The sequence below is a fragment of the Camelina sativa genome, chromosome 5 (assembly GCF_030686135.1).
Source record: "Camelina sativa cultivar CO46 ecotype springtype chromosome 5, ASM3068613v1".
NCBI lineage: Eukaryota > Viridiplantae > Streptophyta > Magnoliopsida > Brassicales > Brassicaceae > Camelina > Camelina sativa.
In genome coordinates this window covers 12,378,011-12,394,097 of record NC_141884.1, presented here as the reverse complement: position 1 = coordinate 12,394,097, position 16,087 = coordinate 12,378,011, and the positions used below count along the sequence as shown (strand labels likewise).

The following is a 16,087-nucleotide window of genomic DNA, read 5'->3' as shown; positions in this document are numbered from 1 at the left end:
AATATGGGTCTATTTAAATCGAAGCTAAGATATGAAAGCATAGAAAATTGGTCGATAATTTGTCACCCGTTCTCCAAACACCAGTAAACAACACATGAGCTTATATTAGACGTAGAATGGCACACATAAATTATTTAATATATGATTTTTAATATTGCTGAATTTCTTATATCTCTGAATCATACCCATAGCAGTCGACTAAGAGAGAATACAGAAAATTTATGCATAGGAAAAAATTGAGAGGGTCACATGCCAAGGTAAGTATCTCTATCCCTGACACGCCACTTCTCAATTATTTTATAATAAGGTTTTATACAAAGATCTGACACACTGTATCCTTTTTTTACATATTATCTCATGTTATTGTTATTTGAAATTTCATTTTGTTTCTTGACTGTGACAGATGGGACTTGCATTGTTTCCTATCTATTATGTACTGATTCAAAGATGTCAAGGATCATGCAGAAAGAAACACTTTTTTTTTTGTTAGGCCAATAAATTAAGAAGAAAACACATATCCGTCGTAGGATCTGAAGTCGTACGTAGGATCTGAATGATCATGCATTCATTCCATTAGAAATGTATAGAAAGAAAAAAAAAAGAATAGCATACTCCAGCAGGCGGATCTCAATTCGCAGCCTGGCAGGCATTTGCAAGGGCATATAACTTTATAACTTATTCTTTTCAGTGTAAAACAAGGAAAAAGTATTTCATCATAAAAGATCATCAAAATGACAGACTAATTGTTTCAGATTAAGAATTACATTACTTTAAAGTTTAGAATTAACACTTTCAAGTTTACTTTAGTTTTTAGGTTTTAGGGTTTAGAATTTAGAATTTAGAAATTAGAATTTTGTAACTTTTAGAAAATATAAACTACTTTTAAAATTTTGCTATAAACTCTCTATGAGAGTCTCATATTAGACTCTAACCCCCGGAAAAAAGGGTCTCTTAATGGTGTATGATTTTTTTTTAGACCATCTTTAGTCCAGAACAAGTAAAAGTTGCTCAGAAAAAAAAAAAATTATTACGCATTTTTATTTTCTATTTATTTTTAAAAATATGTGCCAATAAGTGAACGACATGTGTCAAGAAACATTTCTTAAAGCATTTTCAAAATTCTCCAGCAAGTAACGTTACTTTTTCTTTACTTTTCTCTCTCATTTTTTTATTATTTTTTTAATAAGAGTAATTACATGAGCAACCCCCACTAAAATGCCCTTAGTCGATTAATTTTGCATCCATTTTTTGGGTTATTTTCTATAAACTTTTTTTGGGTTCAGACGCTTTTACCGGCTTAGGTTGGTGGTACTGTAATAGTGAGGATGCAATGTTACTTTTGGGAGCGCGATGTCTAAGACGAAGCCCTTCACCCCTACACTCGGAGTTATTTGCTTTGATTTGGGCTATGGAATCCTTTCTGGCAGCTGGTGTTGACTGTCAAAATTTTGAGACGGACTGTGCAGAGCTAACTGCGATGGTGCAATCCCCAGAAGAATGGCCCGCCTTCTCCAATTTGTTGAATGATTTTAGCCTCATTCGATCCTCCTTCCCTTCCTTTACTCTTACCAGGATTCCGCGATCGTCTAACGAGAGGGCAGATTGTCTTGCTCATTCTTCAAGATCTTTAGTTTCAGAATTGTCTTTTGTAAACTCGTATCCTCTGGCTTGGGTTACCAATGTTGGAGTTATTGGTTGAAAAAAAAAAAGAAAAAAAAAAACAGTCCCATAATAGTGTATGATTTGGTTCGAAGACAGATAGACAATTATCACTAATTTGAGACAGATTTTAAAACAGATTAGAGAGGATAAAGTAGAGGCGGATAGACCGTTGCTAGTCGGTTTGTGGGCTGTACAGTAATGGGTTTTAACTAATTCATTTTCTTTCAAGCTCACAATATATATATATCATTTATATATATAGTATCATTTTAAACATTTAATGTTTTCTTTTTGGCCTTTTCTAAAAAAAATTGGGTGGTGATCAATTTGCAACAAAATTGTATTTTTTAACGTTATGTTTGTTATATAAAACAATTTGATTTCATTTTAAATTTTGAACATGTCTCTTTATCAGTTTTTTTTTTTTTTAAATATGTCTTTAGTTGAGCTGATTCCAGCAAAGCTAAAGTTTGAAACACTATAAAATGGATAACAATTTTAACAAGCAAATTTTGTTTGGTTAAACCTTATATTGGTAATTTAGCTAATTAATTAGTCCAGAAAATAAATACAATTTTAATTATCCTTCGAAATAAACTATTAAATCATGAATATTTCATTTTTAAAATTGTCAAAACGTAACGATCTTTTACCCGCCAAAATACTTATTGTTATAAGGATTTTCATCATCAACACAATCTCACTTAAGCTATGTATCAAATAGATTGGTAATAGAAGGTATCCTTGTTTTGTATCTCATATGATATCTAAAGTAGATCTCTTGTCATACGGATAAAACAAGTCCGAGGAGAAAAATGATAGCGGGAGAGAGAAGATGGGAAATATGCAAAAAGAGGGAAGCAAAAGTTGAAAAGAGAGAAGAAATAGAAAGAGACAAGAGATGCACGAGCGTTTTGAATTTGTTGCCTTGTGTGTTTTCAGCATTTAGATTGGACCACCTCCTCTTTTTATTTTTTTTATACTTCTCTTTATTCATTTATTATCAAGACATAGTTCACAATAAATACTATCAAAAGATTCAAGAATACAATATATAGCTTTGTAGTGTGAAAGGGATACAATCCTTGATTGACTTCGATAGAAGGATGTTTAGAGGTGTGTAGCTGCAGTATGGAAATCCTCAACCCAAATTTCGAAAGACAACGAAGCTTGAAAGAGAATGACCCGAATGAGTCTTTTGATGGTTCATAGCATTCGTTCATCACATCCATTATGTTGGTAGATATAGGGGCATAAGAAATGAACCGTGGTGCTTTTAGTCGCGAGGAGTTGACACGAACCTACAAACCTGGTTCACATCAAAATTCTGAATCAAGAGACTTAAACTAAGCAGTTTTACTTTTTTTTTTTCAGTCTCTTTTAAACAAACGTTGCACATGTTGTAAAAACATTATTACTTTTTTGACTTTTTTAAAAATCTATTTTTCTTTTGACTTTAATTTAACATTTTTTTTTTATAAAAAAGAATAGACATATATGTTTCCCCAATGACATATACATGACATAATTTTGTTAAGTCAGAGATACTGAAAGAGAAGACATCAGAAGAAGTAAGTAATGAAAGGAAAGAGTTTCGATCCCAACCGAGACAACTATACTAGAATATATCGATTGATGGAAGCTATAAAATAGTGAGAATGTTCTTTGATACCGACCAATCTGAAATTCTTGATATTAACATTGGTGAATGGCGGAAACTCCCAAGTCCTCCTTACCTTGTGGAAGCCTTTAAACATTCGGCCTTTGTGAATGAGTCCATCTACTGGTTCCAAGTAGTTGATGATTACATACAAGATACTCGCTTTGGACCTTCACACTGAACAGTTCCGTGATGTCCCCAACCCCAACACCGCCCACGTTACCTTCCCCTGCCCCTCTAGTCAACCTTGATGATCGTCTAGCCATGGTCAGGAATTATATTCGAAATTCTCATGTAAACGCAGAGATATGGACCATGGATACACAAGAAGAAACATGGACCAAAACTTACTCAATATGTTTAATGCCTACATATCTTTACCCCAACGTGTGTGGGATGTGGTTCATTCCACTAACAGTTTCGAAGCAAGGGAATCTTTACTTCCATGACAGTGAGAAGAGGTTGTTCAAGTATTTTCCGGAGACTGACCAAGTCTGTTGGATCGCCAAAGACATTTGTGTTCTATCTTCTTTTGTTGAAAATATGTTCCCACTTCGAGATCCAAAAATCATGACATACATACCCGGATTTCAGTATTCAGAATCTTGGATATCCAAAAATTTTAGACAAATCGAGATCCCAACTACGGTTTTGCTTACCACGACTGTTGTGGCTCTTGTAATTTTTCGTTTTTCTTCTGTTTCGTCTAGGACTTTATGTTAGGATATTTATTGTCATACGTTTTATTTCCTCTTTGCTTTTGGATTGATGCAACTCGATTGTTTCGAATAAACACAATGTTTATTTATTTTATTTTTTTCTAACGATTGAATAAGTGTATATTGTTCACTTGTTGTGTATATTGTGTAGCTGTTGTAGGTACGTAGGTGCAAAAGCTTCGAGTGATATATGTTATCAAACAACTTCAAATTAAAAGTAGGAAAATATATTATATGGTCCTTTTACAGACGTATCTTTCAATCTATTATCAAGTTCTCAAGTTTCTAACCCAAATCACTTTTTCCTAAACCCTATCATCTCAATTTTGTTTTTTCACCATTGAAAGAGTTACATCCACTGATGAAGATAGATGATATAGCTATTTTCTTATGAGATTTTGCATGCACAAAACAACTATATTTTCTTTATTCGTTCGTTAGTCTATCATTTGCATTCTCTATTTTATTTTTTAAGATTTTGTGATTGGATGTATTTGTTTCAACTTATTTTCAAAACTCAACCGGTAAAACTGAGTCTTTTGTTAAACTGAGAACATTTTTTTTTTTTACAGTTTGTCAAATTAGTTGATACAATTTTTGGTGATAAACCAAATACATGAAATTAATAAAAAGCATTAATTGCTTTTGAATAATTATTTAGAATTTAATCTATAATTATTCATTGTTATTATAATAATTAGATATTTATATTCCATTTGTTTTGTTTTAGAGTTAATTTGTTTCATAATAGTTGTCGTTTAAGATTTTTAATGCAAATGTTTAGTAAAAATATTAATTTTATCTCAACTTTTTTTAATGTATTAACTAATAAAATATAATTTTTTAAAAAAAATTTATGTGAAAATTTCTTGAGTACTAATTTAAATTGGAAGGAGTATCTATTTTGTCAATTTTCGGATTTAATGGTGTCGTACTATTTGTTGAACTAGTTATAAAACTTATGCGAAAACACATCAGTTTTTAGCCGTTAAATCAATCGTTTAGAACGATTAAACCTTGAGACAAACAATAACAAATTGTACATTAGGAATTCAAATCAACATTTCACCACTTAAGTTTGAACATTTTAAGAACAACAAGCAAGAAACAAGAAAGTGTGTAATACAGTAATATATTTTTACTGACAAAGCAAAAGAAATACTATACTGTAGTATATAATTTAATTTAATTTAATTATGACAAACAAATAAAAATGAATTTATTAAGACATGAGTCCCAAGAAAGAAACAAAGGAGGAGACAAAGGTTTTTGTTTCTCCGCGACGGTGCCTGTGGAGATTCCTGAAGGTTTCTCTCTTGGATTCCCAAAGATTTATTCAAAAACAAAATACAATTAAACAATACTATTTTTGAAAACTGGTTGAAGATCAAAGTTTTTGAACAAATAGACTTTTTTATTTTTAAAAGAATTAAAGAACTAAAAGCCAATTATAGTCGATTTATATAATTTAGGAATCCAAGAATTATCACAATTAACGAGGCTCTTGTTTATATCTTCAGTCTTGTTTAATTAATTAGGAGCAAAATCTAAAAAAGAAGAATATAACGAAAACCTCATTCCAATGTTAAGCAACAACAACAACAAGCATTCACTCTGAGAGATAGAGAAAGAGAGAGAAGCACAAACCACAAAGGCTCCAACTTTGGCACTTCCTCGTGCATAGTTTTTTTGGCTTTGGCTGCTACTAGTGTACAAAAAAATCCAACAAACAAGGTGATCTTTTTTTTTTTCTTTTCCATTCTTTTGTTCTGTATCATACAAATGGTTAAGCTTTCTCATTGTTCTTGTTTATTGTTCATCATTTGAATCTTTAAATGTTGAATTTTGAAAGCTTTGGACTGTGTTATATGTTCTGTTCTACTTATAGCTTTCATGTTTTGACCAATTTGAATCAGTTAAACCAATGAAAAGCTTTAGACTTTACTACAGTCTCTGTTTTGTTTCTTGCTATGGCTTTGATTTGGTAAAATGTCTTGCCTGATTTGATAAAAGGTTGTTCCTTTTTTTTATTTTTTAGGGTTTCTTCTTCAACTAATGGAGCATGTCGCCGTTAAAACATTGACTCACTCTTCGAATCTATCAGAAATCATGTCCAAGTTCGCTAAAGTCTGCAAATTTAGATCCATCGGTGTGTTCTCTGACCAGAAATCGAATTCAAACGACCTCTGTGAAGTAGAAATCTTGGTAGATGATGATAAAGCCAAGGGAACTGAGGTTTGTGATACCATCAACCACAAACCCTCGAGAAAGATTCAAACTTTTAGTTGGGATGATGATGAGATTTCGAAGCTGTTCGACATTGTTTCATCGCTTAAGCTAGCTTACATTGAGTTTCAACAAGCTCATTTGCCTTATGATCCTGACAAGGTCATTGAAGCAGATAACCTCGTCGTGTCTCAGCTCGAGGCTTTACGCAGAATCAAGCGTCTTTACCTCAAAAGGAAACAGCTTGATGCAAAGAAGGCAGAGATTGCTGCTTCTTGTTTAGATCGTTTGAGAGATGAAATCGAAGTGAATGAGAAGTATTTGGAGAAACTTAAGGCGCAAGTGAAAACTAAAGAGAGTGAGATTCACTCTTTGAAGGAGAAGCTAGAATGTTTGGTTGCAGAGAATAGGAGACTCCAGGATAGGTTTGTGAGTGTTTCTTCCTTTGAATCCGCGTTTAGAGCTGCTTCTAAGTCGGTTCATGACTTTGCTAAGCCAATGATCACTTTGATGAAAGCTACAGAATGGAATATGGATAAAGCAGTGGAAGCTATTGTTGGAAATGTAATGTTTGCTAAGAAGTCAGATAAGAAGTATGCTTTTGAGTCATACATTGTTCAGAGAATGTTTCACGGCATAAAGCTTAACCCGTGTGATGTGACAGAACTAATGAGCCTTGATGATCCATTGGATGTGTTAACAGCGTTTCCACACTCAGCGTTTTCAAGATTCTGCGGTCAGAAGTATCTTTTAGTTGTTCATCCGTCCATGGAGGCTTCTTTCTTTGGGAATTTGGATATGAGGGGACTAGTTTTGCTCGGTAAGCATCCAAGAACGATGTTTTATCAAATCTTTGCAAGAATGGCAAAGTGGGTATGGATTCTTGGATCATTTGCAGCTTCCTTGGATCTTAAAGCAAAGATCTTTGTGGTCAGAAGAGGAACCAGATTCTCAGGTGTCTACATGGAATCTGTTGTTGTGGGTGATGACAAAGAAGAAGGACAAGACGATTCAAGCGTCGAGTTCATCACAATGCCAGGGTTTAAAATTGGAGATTCAGTGTTTAAGTCTCAGGTTTACCTTTCTAAGACAAAAGGGTAAAAAAACCTCTCTGCAGATTTGGTTATTTCGATAGTGTCAGGTAAAGAGCTCTCTGTTTTTTTTTTAAAGTTTTGTAGGTAAGTATAATAACTTTTTGTCCAAGGATCATTTAGTTTGGTTTGTATCTTTGTTCACATTCAAGTTTTGGTCTATAGTTAATAATAAATTACAAGTTTCTTCCTTATGTGAAACGCGCCAAAACATATAATCTTTATAGTCTTTCATACATTTCAGTTTCCAACTTTGAGCCCTCCATAAAATCTAGAGACAATTTCAATGAAGACAGGGCTCTTAAGATTCTTCTAACAATAGAGAGAAGCTCCACTATGTCCATTCTTCAACAATGAGATGAATCAGATAGTTTTCAAAGCTTCTGGAAGCATCTTCCAAAACACTGTATTTGAATGCATCTCTCACGACTTCTTTGTCCCTGCTGCATAAGAAGGCATCGTGATGTGTTAGTTCAGTTTAGACTACGAATTTGGGATGGATCTTTCTCCGGTAGGACGATAGTATAGTGTTAGTTAGAGCAAAATGCCAAAGATATTGGAGACTAATAATAGGTATAGATAGAAAAACTGCAAATTATAGGTTAGTATAGCTTGTTTTGGTCGAATACTTTAGTCACAAAATTTTGAAATGATGAGTGAGAGAATCAAAGAAATACAAATATACCATACACCAATTTCAAAAGATTAAAATAAATTAAATAAAATGATATTTATTGGAATATTTATTGATATTGCTAAATTTTAGAGGGTATTATCGAAAAAAAAATTAGTGAAGCAATGACATGTATATACTTCATGTAAAATTTGGACTTACACTGATAAAGGAATTTTTGCTTATTTTGAAAATCTTGTGCTTAGTGTTTGTAAAATTTACGGAGTACCACAGTTTTTATTTGCCAATTTAGGAGTGAAAAATATATTCTTAGATACTAAAACTCACCACAATTATAAATTATGAATAATGTTTTTCAATTTCAGTATTTTAAATAACAAAAATACTAAATTAAATTAGATATATATTAAAAGTAAAATGAAACGATAACATGACTGTTGTTAAATTAAATCAAGATAAATTTATGAATTCGATCCACACAAAGGATGGCAAAGCAATTGTGCACATATTAGGCACATTATGAATATAAAAACGACCATAGCAAATTACCCATTATATGTATATTAATAGCAAAACATTCTTGAGAAATATATTGATATGTTGTTGTGAGAGAGTTCGAGGCATATTTTAGTAAATAACTCTCATTAATTAATACAAATTACATTACATCCATGTTATTATAGATCATTCAAAATTCATAAAAATAAATTAAAACTAATTGATATCTTTCAAATTTATCAACATGCATCTCTTTTGTTAACATCTACTTTTATAAATATTTCAAAATTAGTATTATAAAATCTAATGTCTAATTTAATTAGTAAAATAGTAGTACTCATATATTTACATTGCAAAAAGCAATGTTCGATCAGATGCATCAAATTCATATGTTCAATGATTTTAAAAATGAATATATATATATATATATATATATATATATATTATCATCATGATTGTATCTAATGTTCAAAACATTTATAATTTCAAAAATTATATATTAGGATTTAATCATGATCATAATCTCAAACTTATTAGGATTATAAATGAATTTTGAAATAACACAACTAAATTTCAAATTCATTCATGTTTTAAATATATATTCAAAATGAAGATGACATTCATTCAGAATATCCTTTTTCAGAAAATAGATATATTCATTCTTTAAAATTTAATTATACTAAACCTGTATATGCAAATATTAGTTTTCTTTATACTAAAATTGTATATAAACAGATTATCACACCAAACAAGGGTGTTTAGCTCTGGAATAACCTCAGTAAGTCTTGCATGATGATTTTTACTATAGGAATCCAGGGGAATGATGTTGAACAGCCTAAAGATTCGGGTTAGTCGTTTCACATGAGAGTGAGTATCCAAAATCTATAGCCAAAATACAAAAACATTAATAGAATTAAGTGAAAGAATGTTTTGATATTAACTATCTAAGTCCACTATGATTAGCATTAACTCACGAGACTGTATCTCATCTCCCTGAATAAGCTCCAATACTTTGAATTCATTCATGTTTAAAAGATATGCAATAAAACACAGCTAAATTTCAAATTCATTCATGTTTAAAAGATATTAGGATTATAAAGGAATTTTGCAATAAAACACAGCTAAATTTCAAATTCATTCACGTTTAAAAGATATATTCAAAATGAAGTTCATTCAGAATATCCTTTTTAAGAAAATAGATATATTTATACTTAAAATTTAATTCTATATTCACAATTATTTTGTACTCTCATTTTCTTTCATTTATAGAAAATCTTAACAAACTGACTAATTCAACAAATTAGAAATGGTTTAATTGAAAATATTAAACCATTAAATTAGACTATCTCCAAAAGAAAAAGAGTTTTAAATCCGATTCTTACTAGCATATAATAAAATTAACTAATTAAATTATCTTTTAATATAATGTATGTTGTTAACTTGTTATGATTCTATAAGAAACATGCAAAATTGTTGTTGTTACTCGATAAAACATAAAAAATATGAATTTGATTTTTTTAAACACAAAAAGACATGTATTGCTATAAATAGTAATATTTTATCAATAGATTTTCCACGTCAAAACCTTTTTCCACTTCCAATATATTTTTACACGGAATAAAGACAAATTAAAAAGAAGAATTAGTTACATACTTTTTGTTACTTTATTAACTTGAATCAAACATTACATAGTTTATCAATGAATATACAATGACAACAAATCCTTAAGTAGACAAAGTAATCTAAAAAGTCAAACTAGATGTCGCTTCGTCTTTATATGATATTCTTCTTGCTTGGCTAACATATTTTCGATGAGACTCCAGTATGCTTTTTGAAAATCATTGATTATGATCCATCTGTTACGTCGTGAACCATACAAACATCTCCAATTCCCGCTGCAGGAATTGGTATCTTTCTTGGTTGTAGTTGAAACTCTTGATTGATCTATAGCCTTGACGTCTTTATTTGCACTCATCGTATTCATCCATGGTTTAAAACGATGTCGTCTCTGACTGTTTCCCATACATAGAAACTTTTTTTTTTTTTTTTTTGTTTTTTTTTTAAAGGGGATATCGGTATATTGAAAATTGTAAGAGAGTACAATAGTAGGCTCAATGACAGCTCAAGCACGATCTAAACAGTTGACCAGAAACAAAGGAGGGTTAAAAAGACTGGAAATTTGCGAACCAGAGGTAGAGAAAGTGTTCTTCAGAGGGAGTGTTTGATCTTGCAGATTTGTCGAGGGCAATCAATTTTCTCCTAAGAAGTAGCTGGATTTCTTTTTTCATCCTATCCGTGGAGCGAAAGTCAGTAGAATGAATTCTTGCGTTCCTCTCTGACCAGATGAAATAACTAGGGCATGGAACAGAAGCTTGCAAATCACATTGAGTCTCCCATTTGTTGTAGGTCTCTTTATCCAGGAGAGGAATCCATTGTAAGAGCTTGGCAGTTGAGGGAGAAGATGCGCAAAGAAATCAAACCATAAGACCTTGGAGTAAGAGCATTGGAAGTATAGGTGATCCCTTGACTCTGTCCCAGCAAGACAGAGGAGACAAGAATCAGGAACTTGCAGATTCCAGCTTCTCATTCTGTCTCTTGTTGTAAGTCTGTTTAGAGTTGTTAACCAGACCATGAAAGCCATTTTTGGTATGCGCTCCTTGAACCAAACCTGAGTGTGCCACTGAACTTGAGAACCAACAGGGTGGAGATGATTCCATGTTCTCCTTGATGAAAAATTACCATGAGTTTGATCCGATGTTAGTTTCCAAGCAAAAACATCGTCTCCAAGAGTTGAGTTAGGAGTTGTTTTGTCCTGTAAACAGGATCTGAGCAATTGTAGTTGAGCATTCCTTCCACGAGAAATGGTCCATTCACCATTCCTTGAAGCTCCAGCAACTGTTGAAAGAATTCCAATACCAGAAACGCGAGGACCATTCTCTCCAATAATTTCGATCAACGGTCCTAACCCTGTCCAGTTATCATGCCAGAAGAGAGTATTGTTACCCGATTCAATGTGCGAGTGAATAAAGGGTCTTGCAAGAGCCCTTAGCTTCACCAATCTCCTCCATATCCAGCTTCCAACTGTTCTAAAGTCAGCAGTCCAGAAGCATCTACCTCTTATAAGATGCTTCTTAACCCAAGAAACCCACAGCGAACCAGCTTGAGAAAAGAGTAGCCAGATGAGCTTCAACCCGAAGACTTTATTCCAGTCTGCCAATCTCTTCAGACCAAGACCCCCCGTCGATTTAGGGGAACAGACAACCTCCCAGGAAACCTTAGCTCCTCTAGCACTGTCCGCTACACCCTTCCATAAGAAGGCAGAGCAAAGTCTCTCCAACTGCTCCAGGCACTTTGATGGAAGTAAGAACACTGAAGACCAAAAATTAATAGTGCTATTGATCACCGATTGCAGAAGTTGAAGCCGACCAGCAAAGGATAGATGTCGATGAGTCCAGCCAGATATTCTCAATTTTACTCTTTCAATTAAAGGCTGATAATCCGAGTCAGAGAGCTTTTTTGTAATGAGAGGAACCCCAAGATATCGAACAGGCAGAGAGCCATGCGTTAGGTTTAGTCTTGAGGCTAGAGACCGGATGACATTCCTGTTATCACCATCAAGAAAAAGACAAGATTTAGCCAGATTGATACCCAGTCCCGATGCTAGCTTGAACTGCTCCAAAATTCCCAAGATTCCAACCAATGATGATTCAGACCCATCAAAGAAGACTAAGAGATCATCAGCAAAGCTCAAATGAGTGATCAGAGGATCTGTGCACTGGGGATGAGGATTAATCCTTCCCTGAGCTACAGCCATGTCCAATTGTTTCGATAAGATAAGACATAGAAACTTTGGGAACACCAATACTCAAAGGTTATACTAGTGATGCCATAGATGATATACTTACTTTATTTTACACAAACCATTTATACTGCACATTGTGCAAGTTGTTAAGTAGTAGGTTCGTATAGCTTGTTTTGGTCGCGAACATTTTCAGCAATTTTTGAAATGATGTGTAGAGAATCAAGGAAATAAAATACACCAATTTCAAAAGATTAAATAAATATGATATTTACAGAAATATTAATCCATATTGCTAAATTTTAATGTCTATTTCTCCCCTTAATCTCGTCACAATAGTTTAATGTTTCATGAAAATACAGTATGACGTATTTAATGTCAAGATTCTACAACAAATAAAATAAAAAGAGAGTATAACAACATAGCTGGGGCCTTATTCCACATGTGAAAGCTAGTATTTGGATTCTTGGATGGGTTTTTGATAGAGAAAAAAAAGACTATTATGTTTCTTATATTTATAATGATGGCAAGATGCCCCATTGATGCAGAAACCCTTTTCCGGTGGTGACTTCAAGCACCAAGAGCGCTAGCACCGCCAACATCGCTGCTCTTCCGTTCCATGTTTCTGCACTTTTTGTCCATCCCCATTCCCACATTGTCACTGGTGCTGGTAACTCCCTCCTCTGTGAATCATACGTTGCTAATAGTTCTTCTACACTCCCGAGTGGAACTAACGACTGCCCAACAACAACAACAAAAAATAACCATAGGGGACAAATGAACCATCGAAATGAAGATAAAACAGCTTCTTCTATATGTGAAGCTTTAAGTACATAAAAGATGAATGAGTGTTGTTGTTGTTACCTGTCGAGCTTCAAGATTTGAGACTGCCATAGCTCCAACATATGGAAGACTTTCCACAACAGCATCTGCCAAGTCAGATATAAACATTGGTTCTGTTCCTAACGCAGGTACTCTCCCCCAGTTTTTGATACCAGACTTCAAAGCTAACTCTTTATACTCAACATCTATCTCCTCCAGAGTTTCAATATGCTCGCTCACAAAGCTGTTAACATAGGCAACAAACTTGAGTTTCAAATAACCAGAAGAGACAGCATTTGTACCAGAAACACTACTTTCTTTACCTTATTGGTACAGCTAGAAGATTCTCAACACCTTTTTTACCAAGATCAGTAATGGCTTCTTCAGTGTATGGTTTCAGCCATTCTACTGGTCCAACTCTGCTCTGTTGGAGAATTGCGAGAAAATAACAAAAACAACAGCCTGAGTGAAACTATTTCAAGATCACGTTTCTAGATACTACTAATGTAACAAAAAAGATACCTGATAAGCAAGAGTGTAAGAGTTAGTTATCTTTCTCTTGTCTAACTCCTCCATGATCAGATCAACGCATTCTTCCATCTCTGCCTTGTAAGGATCACCAGCTTCTTCAACATATGCAAGAGGCACGCCATGTGCACTGAAAAATATTACAACCTGTAACATATATTTCGGTTTGAAGTGCGTCTTAGGATAGTTAAAATTGGCAAAACCAGAAAACTACAAAAGACTTTTCATATAGAACCGAGTGAGAGGAGACGCAAGATTATCTACCTGACTAGGGGAACCAAATTTTTCCAACTCGCCTTGGATTAGATTTGCCATTGCCTTTATATATCCTTCTCGCTGATACCACGATGGTATAACAGTATGCTGCATGTTCACAAGATACTCGTCCTCTCTATGTAGATAGTGAGTCAAGCACAGAAAGTTAAATAATTATATAAGATCTGGTCATGGTGTATACCGAAAACATGAAAGATGTGCAAGTCTCACCGAAATATTCTCTCCAATAGTCTTAGGCTTGAACCACTAGTAGATATCGAGAATTGTGGATAAAGTGGTAGAACAACTAGTTTTGTAATTCCATCTGTTTTTATCTACAAGTTGATATCGAAAGAAAATGAGCAAGATTCACTAGGTCAGCTTCAAAAAAAAAATGTTTACATACCGTTATAGAGCTCACAAACAAACTCAAACGAAAGAGTTCATTTGATTATTTTGTTCCTTTTGTATTTACATGTTAAATTATTTGTGTTCACATTTTAAAACGAGGAGGTATCATCTGAAGTGTGCATCTACGTTTTGGAAATGATGTGTGATAAAATACAAAATGTTGAGGTTACTTACCTGTTCAATGGCTTCTTCAGTGAATGGATGCCAATACCGCATACCAACATATACCTTTGCTGGGACATTTTTCTCCACAAGACACTTTCTTAATTCTTCAGCCTGGTGAAGAAAGTTACGACAGGTACAACATAAGAATGAAGAGGAAACAATGGCAGGACTTAATAGCATGAGGAGCAAGATTAACAACTAAAACTAAAGTACTCTTATCGCTACATCCATTCGATAAATTTTGCATAATCTAAACAACTTATTACTCTCAAGTTAAGGTGTCTCACAAAAGCACAAGAGATATACTACCAAGCCATTTTAGTTCCCTCTTATGAAAGAAATGACAGAGGATAAGAAAAGTATTAGTAGTTAAGCTCATACTGTGATATGAGTAAAGCAAGGACTGACCTGTGCATCAGTAATGTGGCGAAGAGGAGAACCACCACCAATAGATGCATATCCTTCCTTGCTTTTGGGAGCCCTTGCTACTGATATAAACTGAGCTAACGGCTTCTGAAGAAACTGGAAGAGCGGCGGCAACCGTATAATATCCTAAGAAACAATTGAAACAGTCAAAGTTGAGCTTTTTTTCAGATAAAGGGTGTATCTTTTGCATATCCAAACCAAAGATTGTGACTTTGCAAAAATCAAAAACACAATGTATTAAGGCATGTGGATAGAGAGATAAGTAAGTACCGGGTCGGCAAAGAGGTTAAACAAGAAAGGTTGAACATCATCTAAAGTCTCGGGGCCACCAAGGTTCAATAACAAGACTCCAATTTTGGGATCACCACTGAGAACAGAGGAAGGCGAAATAGCATCATCACTGATAACAGAGGAAGCCGAAATGTTTAAAGGAGTAGAGGACACCAATGCTCTCAAAGGCAATGAATGCTTTCCAAGAAGCCGGTTCGAAAGGGATGATAGATTAGAGAAGTGCAGAGATCTCTGTGAATCGTTGTTACTCAATTGTGGCAAGAGTCTGAGGCATACAAAAGACAATAATACTAATCAGTTATGCAATGTCTAAGGTGACAGAGAGAAAGAGAGATAGAGATATTGTAATGGGAATCAGAAACTTACGGAGGAAGAGGACGAAACGAAGAGTAGGAGGAACAAGAAGAAGAAGAGCAAGAAGAAGGAGTTGGTGCTGCACTCATGGCTGGGCAATTCATTGCTACAATTGAAGTAAACCGTAACGCAACGATTGGACTTGGAGGAAGAAGACTAGAACAAATAAATCTGATTTATAAATATTACATCCGAGAATTGTGTTTGTTGATATTTTTCCAATAATCAGACAGAACAGAGTTGGGATAAAATGAAAGGGGCTTGAGGAGTGTGAGGACGCGGAACCACACGTGTCCACACATTTGCGATAATTTTTTTATTTCTCAATTTATACTTTAAAAATAAAAACAAAAAAAAAACCTTCAATTGGAATTTTTAATTTGTAGATGAGTTTAGTAACATATTTAAAAATTTTTTAAAAAAACATGTAAAATGTTGTGAACTTGTGATGGTAAAAGGTAAAAAAAGTCAACTTTAATTTTGAAAAAAAGAATCAATAAATTTGGTGGAACCGGTCAGACCGGATTGACCCATGATTCAGTTGCT

The 16,087-nt window shown here is 33.7% G+C and overlaps 2 protein-coding genes and 1 pseudogene across 2 annotated transcripts; 2 read left to right on the top strand and 1 right to left on the bottom strand.

Annotated features, from left to right (window-relative positions):
• Positions 1-1,408: 1,408 nt before the first annotated feature.
• LOC104789173 (F-box/LRR-repeat protein At2g43260-like) lies at positions 1,409-4,045 on the top strand (annotated as a pseudogene).
• Positions 4,046-5,583: 1,538 nt separating this feature from the next.
• On the top strand, positions 5,584-7,550 carry LOC104786622 (protein GRAVITROPIC IN THE LIGHT 1-like). Its single transcript, XM_010512067.3, has 2 exons — positions 5,584-5,775; positions 6,080-7,550. The coding sequence occupies exon 2, from the start codon at positions 6,097-6,099 to the stop codon at positions 7,366-7,368; it is 1,272 nt and encodes a 423-aa protein (XP_010510369.1). The 5' UTR covers positions 5,584-5,775; positions 6,080-6,096; the 3' UTR covers positions 7,369-7,550.
• A 5,031-nt stretch (positions 7,551-12,581) lies between these two features.
• LOC104786621 (ferrochelatase-2, chloroplastic) lies at positions 12,582-15,850 on the bottom strand. The gene is made up of 10 exons (XM_010512066.3): positions 15,554-15,850; positions 15,167-15,452; positions 14,879-15,022; positions 14,480-14,581; positions 14,126-14,229; positions 13,904-14,030; positions 13,634-13,786; positions 13,435-13,535; positions 13,154-13,355; positions 12,582-13,026 (listed from the first exon to the last, which is right to left on the bottom strand). The coding sequence occupies exons 1-10, from the start codon at positions 15,643-15,645 to the stop codon at positions 12,805-12,807; spliced, it is 1,533 nt and encodes a 510-aa protein (XP_010510368.1). The 5' UTR covers positions 15,646-15,850; the 3' UTR covers positions 12,582-12,804.
• Between the last annotated feature and the right edge of the window lie 237 nt (positions 15,851-16,087).